The sequence below is a fragment of the Phyllobates terribilis genome, unplaced genomic scaffold, assembly GCF_046119375.1.
Source record: "Phyllobates terribilis strain yellow unplaced genomic scaffold, ASM4611937v1 Scaffold_1286__1_contigs__length_334713, whole genome shotgun sequence".
Taxonomy (NCBI): domain Eukaryota; kingdom Metazoa; phylum Chordata; class Amphibia; order Anura; family Dendrobatidae; genus Phyllobates; species Phyllobates terribilis.
In genome coordinates this window covers 136,845-150,961 of record NW_027364046.1, presented here as the reverse complement: position 1 = coordinate 150,961, position 14,117 = coordinate 136,845, and the positions used below count along the sequence as shown (strand labels likewise).

General features: G+C 45.6%; 1 protein-coding gene across 1 annotated transcript in view; it reads left to right on the top strand.

Moving 5' to 3' along the window:
- Positions 1–12,134, top strand: part of LOC141244071 (securin-like) — a 126,667-nt gene extending 114,533 nt beyond the window's left edge. The window contains exons 3-6 of the mRNA XM_073668970.1: positions 7,916–8,085; positions 8,572–8,647; positions 10,646–10,804; positions 12,061–12,134. Coding sequence (XP_073525071.1) covers positions 7,916–8,085; positions 8,572–8,647; positions 10,646–10,804; positions 12,061–12,134 — 479 coding nt within the window. The remainder of the gene's footprint in view (positions 1–7,915; positions 8,086–8,571; positions 8,648–10,645; positions 10,805–12,060) is intronic.
- Positions 12,135–14,117: the final 1,983 nt, after the last annotated feature.

The following is a 14,117-nucleotide window of genomic DNA, read 5'->3' as shown; positions in this document are numbered from 1 at the left end:
GTAAATGTCCCCAATAGGCAGGTAAATGTCCCCAATAGGCAGCATATGTCCCCAATAGGCAGGTAAATATCCCCAATAGGCAGCATAGGTCCTCAATGGGCAGGTAAATGTTCCCAATAGGCAGGCTGTTTCCCCCTTATAATGCCATATGCAGCCTGTTCCATCCCTTATAATGCCCCATGCAGGCTGTTCCCCCTTATAATGCTCCATGCTGGATGCCACCCCCATATAATGCCCCATGCAGCATGTCACCCCCCCCCATATAATGCCCCATGCAGCCTGTCACCCCCCCATATAATGCCCCATGCAGCCTGTCACCCCCCCCATATAATGCCCCATGCAGCATGTCACCCCCCCCATATAATGCCCCATGCAGCATGTCACCCCCCCATATTATGCCCCATGCAGCATGTCAACCCCCCCCCCATATTATGCCCCATGCAGGATTCCCCCCCCCCCATATAATGCCCCATGCAGGATGTCACCCCCCATATAATGCCCCATGCAGGATGTCACCCCCCATATAATGCCCCATGCAGCATGTCACCCCCCATATAATGCCCCATGCAGCATGTCACCCCCCATATAATGCCCCATGCAGCATGTCACCCCCCCATATAATGCCACATGCAGCATGTCACCCCCCCATATAATGCCCCATGCAGCATGTCACCCCCCCATATAATGCCCCATGCAGCATGTCACCCCCCCATATAATGCCCCATGCAGCATGTCACCCCCCATGTAATGCCCCATGCAGCATGTCACCCCCCCATGTAATGCCCCATACAGCATGTCACCCCCCCATATAATGCCCCATGCAGCATGTCACCCCCCATATAATGCCCCATGCAGCATGTCACCCCCCATATAATGCCCCATGCAGCCTGTCACCCCCCCCATATAATGCCCCATGCAGCATGTCACCCCCCCCATATAATGCCCCATGCAGCATGTCACCCCCCCATATTATGCCCCATGCAGCATGTCAACCCCCCCCCCATATTATGCCCCATGCAGGATTCCCCCCCCCCCATATAATGCCCCATGCAGGATGTCACCCCCCATATAATGCCCCATGCAGGATGTCACCCCCCATATAATGCCCCATGCAGCATGTCACCCCCCATATAATGCCCCATGCAGCATGTCACCCCCCATATAATGCCCCATGCAGCATGTCACCCCCCCATATAATGCCACATGCAGCATGTCACCCCCCCATATAATGCCCCATGCAGCATGTCACCCCCCCATATAATGCCCCATGCAGCATGTCACCCCCCCATATAATGCCCCATGCAGCATGTCACCCCCCATGTAATGCCCCATGCAGCATGTCACCCCCCCATGTAATGCCCCATACAGCATGTCACCCCCCCATATAATGCCCCATGCAGCATGTCACCCCCCATATAATGCCCCATGCAGCATGTCACCCCCCATATAATGCCCCATGCAGCATGTCACCCCCCCATATAATGCCCCATGCAGCATGTCACCCCCCCATATAATGCCCCATGCAGCATGTCACCCCCCCATATAATGCCACATGCAGCATGTCACCCCCCCATATAATGCCCCATGCAGGATGTCACCCCCCCATATCATTCCCCATGCAGGATGTCACCCCCCATATAATGACCTATGCCTCCATACATTAAAAAAAAAAAATCCAATACTCACCTCACTCCTCCTCACCTGCTGCCGCTGCTCTGGTCTGGTCTGGACTCCAGCGTCGCGGCGGCGTCGTCCCGCTCTGCGCTCCCTGTGACAGCACTCGGGATGGTGCGGTGTAAAGACTTCACCGCGCCCTCTGACCTGAGACGTCACAGGAAGCGCACAGCAGGAAGACAGCGGATCTGTGGAGGCACGGGAAGAGGTAAGTATCCGCCTGCCGGGGCCCTGAGCAAGTGGGCGGAAGGGCGGGCAATGGCACCGCTCTCCTCTCCTCCGCCCATAGCCCGGCGGGCCGGATAAAAGTCCTCCGCGGGCCGCATGTGGCCCGCGGGCCGTAGTTTGAGGACCCCTGCTCTACACTGTCCATGTGTCCATTGCCACACACCCATTTTTGGATGTCGTTATATTTACAATGTGATTGGACATTTTTGATAATATTTATAAGCTGTATGTAGAAACAGGAGGTCAGTTTTCCTTGTATGAGTCATAAGTCACTGCAAAAGTCCCTGGCAGGGGGATGAGAGCAGCTGGGTCAGGAGGGGAATGATTTTTGCAGGGAAGAGTCTTCCTAATTCTACATAGAGCAGAGAAAAGAGAATAATTAGCCCAGTAGAAAGGTATAATGAGCAGCTGTAAGTGCAGTGCTGTATAATCTGATTACAATATACTAAGAGGATAAGCTCTGATGGGAGAGGGTCTTTAAGCCTGTCATGTATTGGGTAATGAGTTGGGGTGTCAGTCTCCATCAGTGCTGGCTGAACACTGACTATCCTGCTCAGATTACTACACATGGCGCTGCTCCTCCTCCCTGTAGTATGGGCTACGCAGGACGGTGCCGAGGCTCCAGATTCTACCTGCACAGCAACAAGGTCCCAACACTTCTACCTCTATAACTTGCCTAATGCAGACGCAAACCTGCAGCCTTTCCACTGAGATCTTGTCGGCCTTCTACACTGCCATGGCTTTGTCTGCACAATGTAGCTTAAAGGGAATGTCCACTTCTTAAGCTTCCTAGAAGTCTACAAGACCACCCCTGATCTCTACAATATAAGGTCGGTGTTCCTCTAACCCCCTGCCTTATTTGGCAAATGGGTTAAATTTTCTATAGAAGTGGCAGAATGTAACCCCTTCCTGACCATGTTATTTCCCGTCTCTGCATCTTTCTTACTCTTCTAAGAGCAGTATCTTTATTTTTCTGTCAGTACAGCCATATGAGGGTTTTTGTTTTTATGCCGTTCACTGATCAGGTAAATTATTTTTATATTTTGATTGGACTTTTACAGAAGTAACGCCCATATGTTTTATTTTAAAATGGGTCATAGAGGGGCAGGGGTGATTTGAATGTTCAGATTCTACTTTTTCTTTTTTGTCCCCTTAGGGGACTTGAACATGCAATCATCTGATTTCTTGTGTTATGTACAGCAATACTGCAGTATATAGCCAGCATTCACAGATCTGTCATGACAGGCATGGGTCTTTTCAGCAGACTCCTTCCTGGCAGTGATGGCATCCCATGATCGTGTTACAGGGGCACAGATGGGCACATGGCATGACTCCCTTCTCAGTTCGCTGGTAATGCTGCTGTCCATCTCTAACAGGTGGAGCTCTGGCCTACATGTGGCTATTAAAGGCAGATGATGGCTAAATATCACAGCCATCATCTTCCAGGCGTGAAGTCACATCTGGCATATGATGTAACTGCAAATCATGTTGGTAAGGGGTTAAAGTGCCACTCCAGTGGGGTTTTGTCACGTGAAATCCTTTTAGTGCAGAAATGACGTAGTCCTTTTGGGCATGAGGGCTGGGTGCTGGGATTACTAGTACACCTGACATCCAGGTGGGCATAATTCTGTTCCTTGTGTATTGGAAGACTTTTGCCTCTGCAGCTTTGGTGTTGGCAATCTTTCACTTTCATGCCCATTGATGGTCCACATGGTTGGCTCAGGAACCGTCCTCACATGATCTAGATTTCCCTAAAGGAAAGTCGCTGTGTGGGGGAAAAATGGGGGAGTCTGTGATGCACCTTATGCCACGGCGCCTCGTGTGCTAAGGCGTGTTAGGTTGCATGAGGCTAAATATCCGGCTCTTCATGTTACGGCTGTTGGTATTCATTTAATTAAGGGGGGAGGGGATGTTAAATGAGGGAGTGATGGCGGTAAAAGAACAAAATCTACTTTGATTAATACAGACTGTGTATTAGTACAATGTTATAATGTTGATGGTCAGACGCAGGAGTGGGTACAGAGGGGGGCATGTGACAGTTCATTTTCAATCGTTAAAATATGGTTAAGCAGGTTAATGTAGTATCCTGGAATATTAGAGGTATGGGAGATCACAACTAAAGATTTACAGGAGACGGATTGCGATACGGGGGCCGCTGCGGCACTGAGCAAGCTTTGGAGGGGGCCGGCCTATCATTCTACACATAGTACTTATTCTAGGGGGGTTAGTAGATTGATTCATCCGAATTTACCCTTTGAATGTGAAGGAAGTATTTGTGACAGGGAGGGAAGGTATGTATGTCTAGTGTGCAGAGTGGCTGGGCTTAGAACTTGTCTAATTGCTCTGTATGTTCCTCCACCTTTCTCTATACGGACTGTGCGCCAGCTATTCCCGTGGATAACGGAATTTGCTACCATACCCCTGTTAGTCATCGGTGATTTTAATATGTACCTACACGCTGAGCTTGATAAGTATAGGGGTAATGTTGGGGGAGGGGCTGCTCAAGAGACGTCGTTGGCAAGGGTCTTGCAGGAAATTAGCTTGGTAGATGTGTGGCGGGCTCGATTCCCAAATGTTAAGCAGTATTCGTGTTACTCGCCATCCTATTCCTCTGTCCAGAATTGACCTGGCTCTGGGAAATAGTCATCTAGTCCCTCTAGTTACTAAAGTAGAATACTGCACGAGATTGTTATCTGATCATTCACCATTATTGGTTGTTTTGGGGGTCGATCCTGGCACCATAAACAGAAGGGCACTGTGGAGGTTTAACCCCTACTGGCTGGATGTATTTGGGGAACAGATGGACTTAGCAGGTAAATTGGATCGTTTCTTTAAAGACAACATAGGCTCTGCCCCTTTAAATACGGTATGGGAAGCCATGAAGGCATTTTTACGGGGGATCCTGATTAAGGAAATTTCCATGATCAAATCCAAAAACAGGGCCCGTCTTCAGGAGCTGCGGAGGGAAGTAGACATATTGGAACAGAGGTATGTTGGGTCCCCAAGCATAGAGAATAGGGAACACTGGACACGGGCACAGGCTACACTAAATGATCATATATTGAAACAAGCGGAGCATAAACGGTTCTTTCTTAAACAGCAATTTTATGTGGAGGGAGAGAGTACAGGGCACTTGCTGGCCACCATAGCCAAGGCCCAGACTGGGGCTCCTATGATTGCACCTATCAGGGATACTAAGGGTGTGGTAATTACTGATTCAATGGAAGTTTTACAGACAATTATACTCCTCCAAACTGACTAAGGCGCAAAGGGACATAGATCTCTATCTTCATGATATGCAAATACCATGTCTGACAGATGGCCAGAGAGAGCAACTAGATGCACCAATTACACTGGAGGAGATGCAGGAAGCTTTAAAAGATTTTCAAAATAACAAGGCCCCTGGTACTGATGGGATCCTCGCGGAAATTTATAAGGAAGCTGGGGGGGTTTTGCTTCCCAGGTTACTGGAAGGGCTTAAGGGGGCGAGGGAGGGGGGGGGCTTTGCCGACTTCAATGAAGGAGGCTAGCATAGTTCTTTTGACAAAACCTGGAAAGGATGCATTAAACCCTGAATCATATAGGCCAATATCCTTACTCTCGGTAGATGTAAAAATTTTAGCTAAGGTCTTGGCTACCAGACTGGTGGCGGTTATCACACATTTGGTTGCAGAAGACCAGACTGGGTTTATACTGGCCAAGTCGACGGCAATTAATTCTTAATCTGCAAATGCAGTCCCAAAATGCGGGTGGTAGGGCAGTGCTATCACTTGACGCCGCTAAGGCTTTTGATAGTGTCGAATGGGAGTATTTATGGGCTGTTTTGAGAAAGATGGGGTTTGGTACTGGATTTCGGGCCTGGCCGCGGCTTCTGTATAACAATCCAGTAGCTCAGATTTAAATTAATGGCAATCTTTCTGGTAGCATTGAAATGGGCAGAGGCACGCGTCAGGGCTGCCCGTTGTCTCCCTTACTGTTCGACCTGGCTATGGAGCCGTTGGCTGTTAAGCTTCGCTCCAGCAGCGAAATACAGGGGTTCCGCTATAAAACACTGGAGGAGCGGGTAGCCCTATATGCCGACGACCTTCTGTTGTTTTTGGGCGACACGGAGCAATCTCTGACGACGGCTATGAATTTAATAAGGGAGTTTGGAGATCATTCTGGCCTACAGATTGATTGGGATAAATCAGTTCTTATGCCGGTGGATGGTTTGTCTCTGAATACTAGGGCAGGGAATACTTGATTGAAGATTGTGCGAGAATTTAAATATCTCGGAGTTAGAGTGACCACATCTATCGGAGATTACATTCCTTTAAACTTACTTGAACTGCTTACCAGATTTCAACAAAAGGCCAATACTTGGAGCAAACTCCCCCTATCAGTAGTAGGTCGAACTAACTTCATTAAAATGGTGTTAATGCCCCAATTATTATATATCCTTCATAATTCACCTGTCTGGGTCCCCATGAGAAAATTTTATAAATTTCAAGCACTATTTCGGGAATTGATCTGGAAAAAAGGGGTTGGATACACTTCAAAGGCCCAAAGATCAGGGGGGACTAGCCGCACCTAATCCATGGATATATTTTCTAGCCTCTCAGACTCAACAACTCTGGTTAATTCAGGGGAACCTAGATAAACTGATACGTCTACTCAAACACAATTTGCCAATTACCTCCTTTCTAGAAACGGGAATCTCGGGGTGGGATGCTAGGCGGCATCTTCCGACCCTAGCACTTATGGGGAAAACGTGGCAGAAAATCAAACTGTTGTTGGGAATAGAGGGTTTTACCCCGTTGTGGCATAATGCGGGCCTTCCAGAGATCCAGAAATTGAAAGGATTCGGAATATGGGAAAAATTGGGAATAACTAATGTGGCACAAATATTAGAGGGGGAAATATTTAAATTGTTCCATCAGCTGAAAGAAGAATACTGTATTCCACAAACTAGTTTCTACTTTTATCTCCAAATAAGGCATGCATGGTTTGTACAGCCGCGACATATGCAGAGTAAAATCCAACATCATCTACTGTTTAACACATTATTATGCCATAGAGGTGGGAAGGGATTGATTTCCAGAATCTACAGGATACTTATGCAGCAATTTCAGTGGGACTGACCCTTAAATGTTAAGGAGAGGTGGGAGCATGACATTGGTACTATAACCTCGGAAGAATGGGAAGATGTGGTGGGGAGCGTTCCGATACTATCTACATGTGCGGCACATAGACTCTCACAGTTGTACTTATTGCATAGGGTATATAGAACTCCCAAATTTCTACAGCGCATTGGAGCAAGGAATGACAGTGTGTGTCCAAAATGTGGAGAGGAAGGAGCAGATCTTATGCATATGATGTGGACGTGTAGGAGGGTCGCGGTATTCTGGAATGTGTGTGTAGTACATTAATAATGTGTTTGAGTGTAATCTACCCTTATATCCTAAAGTGTGTGTTGGGCCATGTAGAAATAATAGGATGTGACGAGGATGAAATAATAGCCGTTAAGAGGACTCTATATCAGATCAGAAAGCTTATAGCTGCACATTGGTTGGATCCCTCTCAGGTTCCAGGAATTCTTGGATAGATTGCGTCTTTTATTAAGATTAGAAGAGGGAGTGTACAAAAAGCGGAAGGCTGTACGGAAATTTGATCAAATCTGGGGTAGATGGAGCACGTTTCATGGTTATCATATTATGTCCATTTTAAATATCAATTGAGTCTGAAATGTTGTGGTCTCTCAGGTTCTACTTAACTAATCACTGACTATTAGATATTATGCTCTGTATCCATGGATCAAATTATCAATCCTTTAACAGTTAGATAAGCTATATGATAATATGCCGTCTGTAATTAAATTTGTCTTTGCCATATGGTTTTTGGGGGTGTAATGGGCGGGGGGAGGGTGAACGGGTGGGTTTTGAAGGGCATTGCCAGTTGGGTGATTTCTCAATGTTTATGTGCAATGTTAAAAAAGTATTTTAATAAAAGGTATCTGATTTTTTTTTAAAAAAAGGAAAGTCGCTTGTGAAAACCCACCAGGGCAAAGTGCACGGTTCTGTATCATGTGGGAAAACATCAAGAAAAGCTCTAGGAAATATCAACAAGCAAGTAATGACCCAGAAGAACGGGCAGCCTCTGAAAGGAGACCGGAAAGTGCCAAAGCCTGCGCCAGCTGTTATACAGGTATAATGTACTACCGCAGCTCTGATCATACACCGCTCTTGTGTTCTGCCCTGTACTGATGTACAGACTTGTATCTACATAATCCTAAAATGCCACAGGAACATCTGCAAGAAGATCACATGGCATTTTCTACTATTACAAGTCCCATTATTATCTGTTGGATTAAAGTGGGCTAATATCTGGCTAATCTAGCTGTGTAACGTGTATGGGGGTCTCCTGGCTGCCCTAACAAATGTTCAGTTCAAATACCCGCTCCTTGTTCTCTAGGCACACATTGCTTAGAGGCAGCAGATTACCCTCCTCCCCACAGAACACATGAGAGCTCATCTGTATGTTGGGAGAGATGGCTGCTAGCCAAACAGTGTATGGCCAGGCCACAGCTAGGCCACAAGGGCTTGGCTGACTCCTTTTCAGATCATATATGGAGAACCTAATGGTAAATACTGGATAAATGAAGCTTGTGACCTGGTTCCCGTTCCCCACTAGGTTTCTGACACTTCTGATAAGACAGACGAGCAGCAGTACCCCGACATTGAGAAGTTTGTTCCCTACAATCCTGCAGGTAACTCTTCCACACCTTGCTGTACCTATTGCCTGCCATTAGCCACTTGCCTTTACATTTAATTTTGAGCATCAGAATCAATTCTAATATTTGCACCTGAAGCTGGATGGGGTTAGTGAATTTGTCACCAGGATTTTGCTGCCCCATCTGAGAGCAGCATGATTTAGGGGCTGAGACCCTGATTACAGTGATGGATCACTTGGTGCAGTTCAGAGTAACTGTGTCTGCTGCAGATCTACAAATGCTCTGAATGCTGGGCTCTGTATAACCCCACCCACACCACTGATTGGTAGCTTTCTGCCTATGCACAGTGTATAGAGCTATCCATCAGTTGTGGGGACAGGGTTGGACTACATGGCAGCAGCTTTACTAGTCCTCTGGTGGCAGTCTCCTGCTGGTGGAGGATCACTTATCAAAACTACAGCAGTCAGCCCAGAAAGCAACACGTCTCTGGAATTGGGGATCTTTGTCCCCACGTTGTGCTGCTCTCAGATCAGGTGGCAATAAACCTGGTGACAGATTCCCTTTAAATGCAGTTTAGGGCCATCTCTGTTACACTCTTACTCTCTATTAGCTGCAATGTCCCATCTGCCTAATGCAGCCACAGATCTCATGGCTGCAGTATCCGGATCTTCAGAAACTCGCTGACATCGTGTCAGTTAATCCAATGAGTGTTTGCAGTGACAGCAATGTCTGTTAGCTGGGCTTCTGCTGCTGCTCAGTTGTGGAGGAGAGCAGACAGATGTCAGTGTGGTGTTCGGAGGCTCCTGGGGCCCCTGCACGTGACATCAGGAGTGCCAGAGATCCAGAGTGTGGTCTTGGGCTCCACTATATAGGTGGGACTCTGCAGCTATTTGGGGGTGGGGAGAGGAGGGCACAACACTGACGTGTGCAGTGAAGGTGGTTCAAGCTCATTGATGCTAGATGACCCATTTTGGTGCATTGAGCCCATAGGTAAACTAGGAATGCCAAAGAACCAATCAAGAACAACCGAACAAAATAGTCAAATTCTGCATAAATAGGAAATCTACTTAACCGTGTATTCATTAAAGGTTTTTTAGAGTGACACCATAGAGACAGGCGCTCACACCAGTGTACATACAATAGTTAAAATACAAAAATATAGACTAGATCTCACAGACACAGGGCAAAGTGTGTGGTATGGAATCCAATATATAATGTATCAGAGCAAAGATTATAGATCTAACCATGCAATAGCTCTGTCCAAGAGTAATTGAATAAATCTACTCTATGACAATATAAGAGTTCTTGTGCATAGACCAAATAGGGATTCCCAACACAGGAAGTATGTAAAGGTGCTTAGTGCATATCAAGGTCGGTAGTAAATAAAGCATTAGTACCTGTGTGGTCCAGAGACTTGTGTGGAGCCCACCCAAGTGTTGGGAATCCCTATTTGGATTATGCACAAGCACTCTTATCTTGTCATATAGTAGATTTATTCAATTACTCTTGGACAGAGCTATTGCATGGTTAGATCTATAATCTTTGCTCTGATACATTATATATTGGATTCCATACCACACACTTTGCCCTGTGTCTGTGAGATCTATTCTATATTTTTGTATTTTAACTATTGTATGTACATTGGTGTGAGCGCCGGTCTCTAGTGTCACTCTCTTACCTAACCGTGTATTCATTAAAGGTTTTTTCCTATTTATGCATACATTTTCTATATTCGGTTCTTGATTGGTTCTTTGTAATTTCTTCCAAACTGTCCTGTCCACATGTCTGGTGAATGTGTGAATTTCTAACTAGCACACATGTTGGTGTAGTATTTACAGAGATTTTAGTGCCGTATCTTACTACAATCTAGGAATGCCTCCTAATCTTAAGCACCACATTAAAGCCCTTTTAAACCATAAGATATGAGTGGACTTGCAGCAAGATTGCTGGGTATCTTTGAGCAGCCAGTTGCTTATTCCTTTTCCAAAGATCAACCTATGCTAAAACTATATTATATATTTTTTTGCCTTGTAGATTTTGAGACCTTTGATGTCCCAGAAGAACATAAACTGAGTCACCTCTCCCTGGCTGGTGTCGGTCTTATAGCTAATGTGAATGATGCTAAAAGGTTTGCGTCTCTACTAAGCCTAGAGCCGGCCCTCATGGACATCCCTGCACTTAGTTGGGTGTCAGGTAGGTGATTATAATTGAAATGGCAGATAAGATGGTGAAAGCCAGCCTTACTCTGCAGAGATCACTACACATCATGGTACTGTCATCAATACGGGTGACTGCAGTTCTGACACCTTCATACCAAGCACTGTAAAAGCCTAAAACCATTTGGTGAAAACAGTGACTGCCAGCAGTTAGATATGACGCCAGAATTATGGTGCAAATACTTTAATAACACCAGTCTGGATGAATCAGAGCCCCGTTGTTTTGCCATGCAGGGTTTACAGCTCGCTCCCTTTCCCCTGCACTGTCACTGCTGCAGCCTATAACTAGCAGCAGGGGAAGGAGTACAGCTGATGGGGTTAAAATTGTCACCAGGTGATTGCCCCTACATTGTGCTGCACTCAGATGGGGTAGCAGAGACCCTGATTCCTGTGGTCATAAAAATGACAGTAAGCGACATCACTTTTCTCTGTCTAGCAGTTCTCTGAATGCTGAGCTCTGTGTAACCCCACCATTAATTGTACCCATGGTCAAAGCTGCTAATCAGTGATGAGGATGAGCTCTGTAGGACTACATGGCAGCAGGTTTACTAGTCCTCTAGTGGTGGTCTCCTACTGATAATTATTGATATTTATCAACGCTACACTAAGCAGTCCGATAAGTGTCACACCGCTGGAATCGGTCGCTCAGATTATGTCCCAAAATCCTGATGGCAGATTCCATTTAAGTAGTAATCTCGGCCATGTTGGTAACAGGCTACAATCCTCATCCATGTCTAGACTGGTGGGCTGGGTTTTGAGTGACTTGACCATTAGCTTCCTTGTTCTCCTCACTCTCCCCATATAACTGTTATCCAGTGTCACTAGCCTCAGTCCCTACAGCAGGGGTCCGCATTCTGGGGCTCAGACCCCCCGTGTGCCTTACAGCTGGGTGCATTTACATCAGGTCTAGCGAACAGCCATAAAGAGCAGGTCTCCAGATGGTGACTTGTGAAGAACCCTGCAAAGAACAGCAGATCTGGATGTGTAGATGGGTGGGAAGCTTGAGAGAAAATGATACTGCCGGTTAGAGGGCGCTTGAAGCTAGAGGTGATGGGAGAATACCTGATGGGGTCACATCCAGGGGTACTCATTAAGTATACCTCCTATAACGGTGGAGGCACCGGATCTTTAACTGCCGTTATATGCTTAATGTGGGTCATTGGACACCACTGAATTGCTATATAGCAGGTCAAATAGGTTTTCTACACTAGTCAAAATAACTTTGTATTCCAGATGCTGCTGACAGTCTTCCATCTTTCCTTGCCATGCTGGAAGAGATCGCTGTGGAGATGCCCCTGACTGACTGAACAGATTAAACAGTGAAACGTCACTTATTTATTTGTCCTCCATTTTGTTAGTGCGCTTGTTCTTAAATAATAAAAAAAAATGTTTTAATGAATGTATTGCTTGTTACATATATTGAAGGATGGCATTACAGTTGGGAATTTCTACTCTACTTCTGCTAAAGTGTAAATTCACCATGTGTTGGAGGAATGTAGCTTTTCCGGAGCCGTGTATACAGTGCTGGCCAAAAGTATTGGCACCCCTGCAATTCTGACAGATAATACTCAGTTTCTTCCTGAAAATGATTGCAATCACAAATTCTTTGGTATTATTCTCTTCATTTAATTTGTCTTCAATGAAAAAAACACAAAAAGAATTGTCCTAAAGCCAAATTGGATATAATTCCACACCAAACCTAAAAAAGGGGGTGGACAAAAGTATTGGCACCCTTTGAAAAATCATGTGATGCTTCTCTAATTCGTGTAATTAACAGCACCTGTAACTTACCTGTGGCACCTAACAGGTGTTGGCAATAACTAAATCACACTTGCAGCCAGTTAACATGGATTAAAGTTGACTCAACCTCTGTCCTGTGTCCTTGTGTGTACCACATTGAGCATGGAGAAAAGAAAGAAGACCAAAGAACTGTCTGAGGACTTGAGAAACCAAATTGTGAGGAAGCATGAGCAATCTCAAGGCTACAAGTCCATCTCCAAAGACCTGAATGTTCCTGTGTCTTCCGTGCGCAGTGTCATCAAGAAGTTTAAAGCCCATGGCACTGTGGCTAACCTCCCTAGATGTGGACGGAAAAGAAAAATTGACGAGAGATTTCAACGCAAGATTGTGCGGATGATGGATAAAGAACCTCGACTAACATCCAAACAAGTTCAAGCTGCCCTGCAGTCCGAGGGTACAACAGTGTCAACCCGTACTATCCATCGACGTCTGAATGAAAAGGACTGTATGGTAGGATAACCAGGAAGACCCCACTTCTTACCTCGAGACATAAAAAAGCCAGGCTGGAGTTTGCCAAAACTTACCTGAGAAAGCCTAAAACGTTTTGGAAGAATGTTCTCTGGTCAGATGAGACAAAAGTAGAGCTTTTGGGAAAAAGCATCAACATAGAGTGTACAGGAAAAAAAGAGGCATTCAAAGAAAAGAACACGGTCCCTGCAGTCAAACATGGCGGAGGTTCCCTGATGTTTTGGGGTTGCTTTGCTGCCTCTGGCACTGGACTGCTTGACCGTGTGCATGGCGTTATGAAGTCTGAAGACTACCAACAAATTTTGCAGCATAATGTAGGGCCCAGTGTGAGAAAGCTGGGTCTCCCTCAAAGGTCATGGGTCTTCCAGCAGGACAATGACCCAAAACACACTTCCAAAAGCACTATAAAATGGTTTGAGAGAAAGCACTGGAGACTTCTAAGGTGGCCAGCAATGAGTCCAGACCTGAATCCCATAGAACACCTGTGGAGAGATCTCAAAATGGCAGTTTGGAGAAGGCACCCTTCAAATATCAGGGACCTGGAGCAGTTTGCCAAAGAAGAATGGTCTACAATTCCAGCAGAGCATTGTAAGAAACTCATTGATGGTTACCGGAAGCGGTTGTTCACCGTTATTTTGGCTAAAGGTTGTGCAACCAAGTATTAGGCTGAGGGTGCCAATACTTTTGTCCGGCCCATTGTTGGAGTTTTGTGTGAAATGATCAATGATTTGATTTTTGCTTCATTCTCTTTTGCGTTTTTTCCTTGCAAGCAAATTAAATGAAGATAATAAGACCAAAGAATTTGTGATTGCAATCATTTTCAGGAAGAAACTGAGTATTATCTGACAGAATTGCAGGGGTGCCAATACTTTTGGCCAGCACTGTATATCTCTAATTTAGAACGATGACTGCACTTCACTACAAGCTAATTGTGCTTGAGCATTGTTAAAGGTGATCTCTGAGAAATGTAGATGAATACACATTTAACACCTTCCTCTCTTGCAGTATATTTTAATCACAGG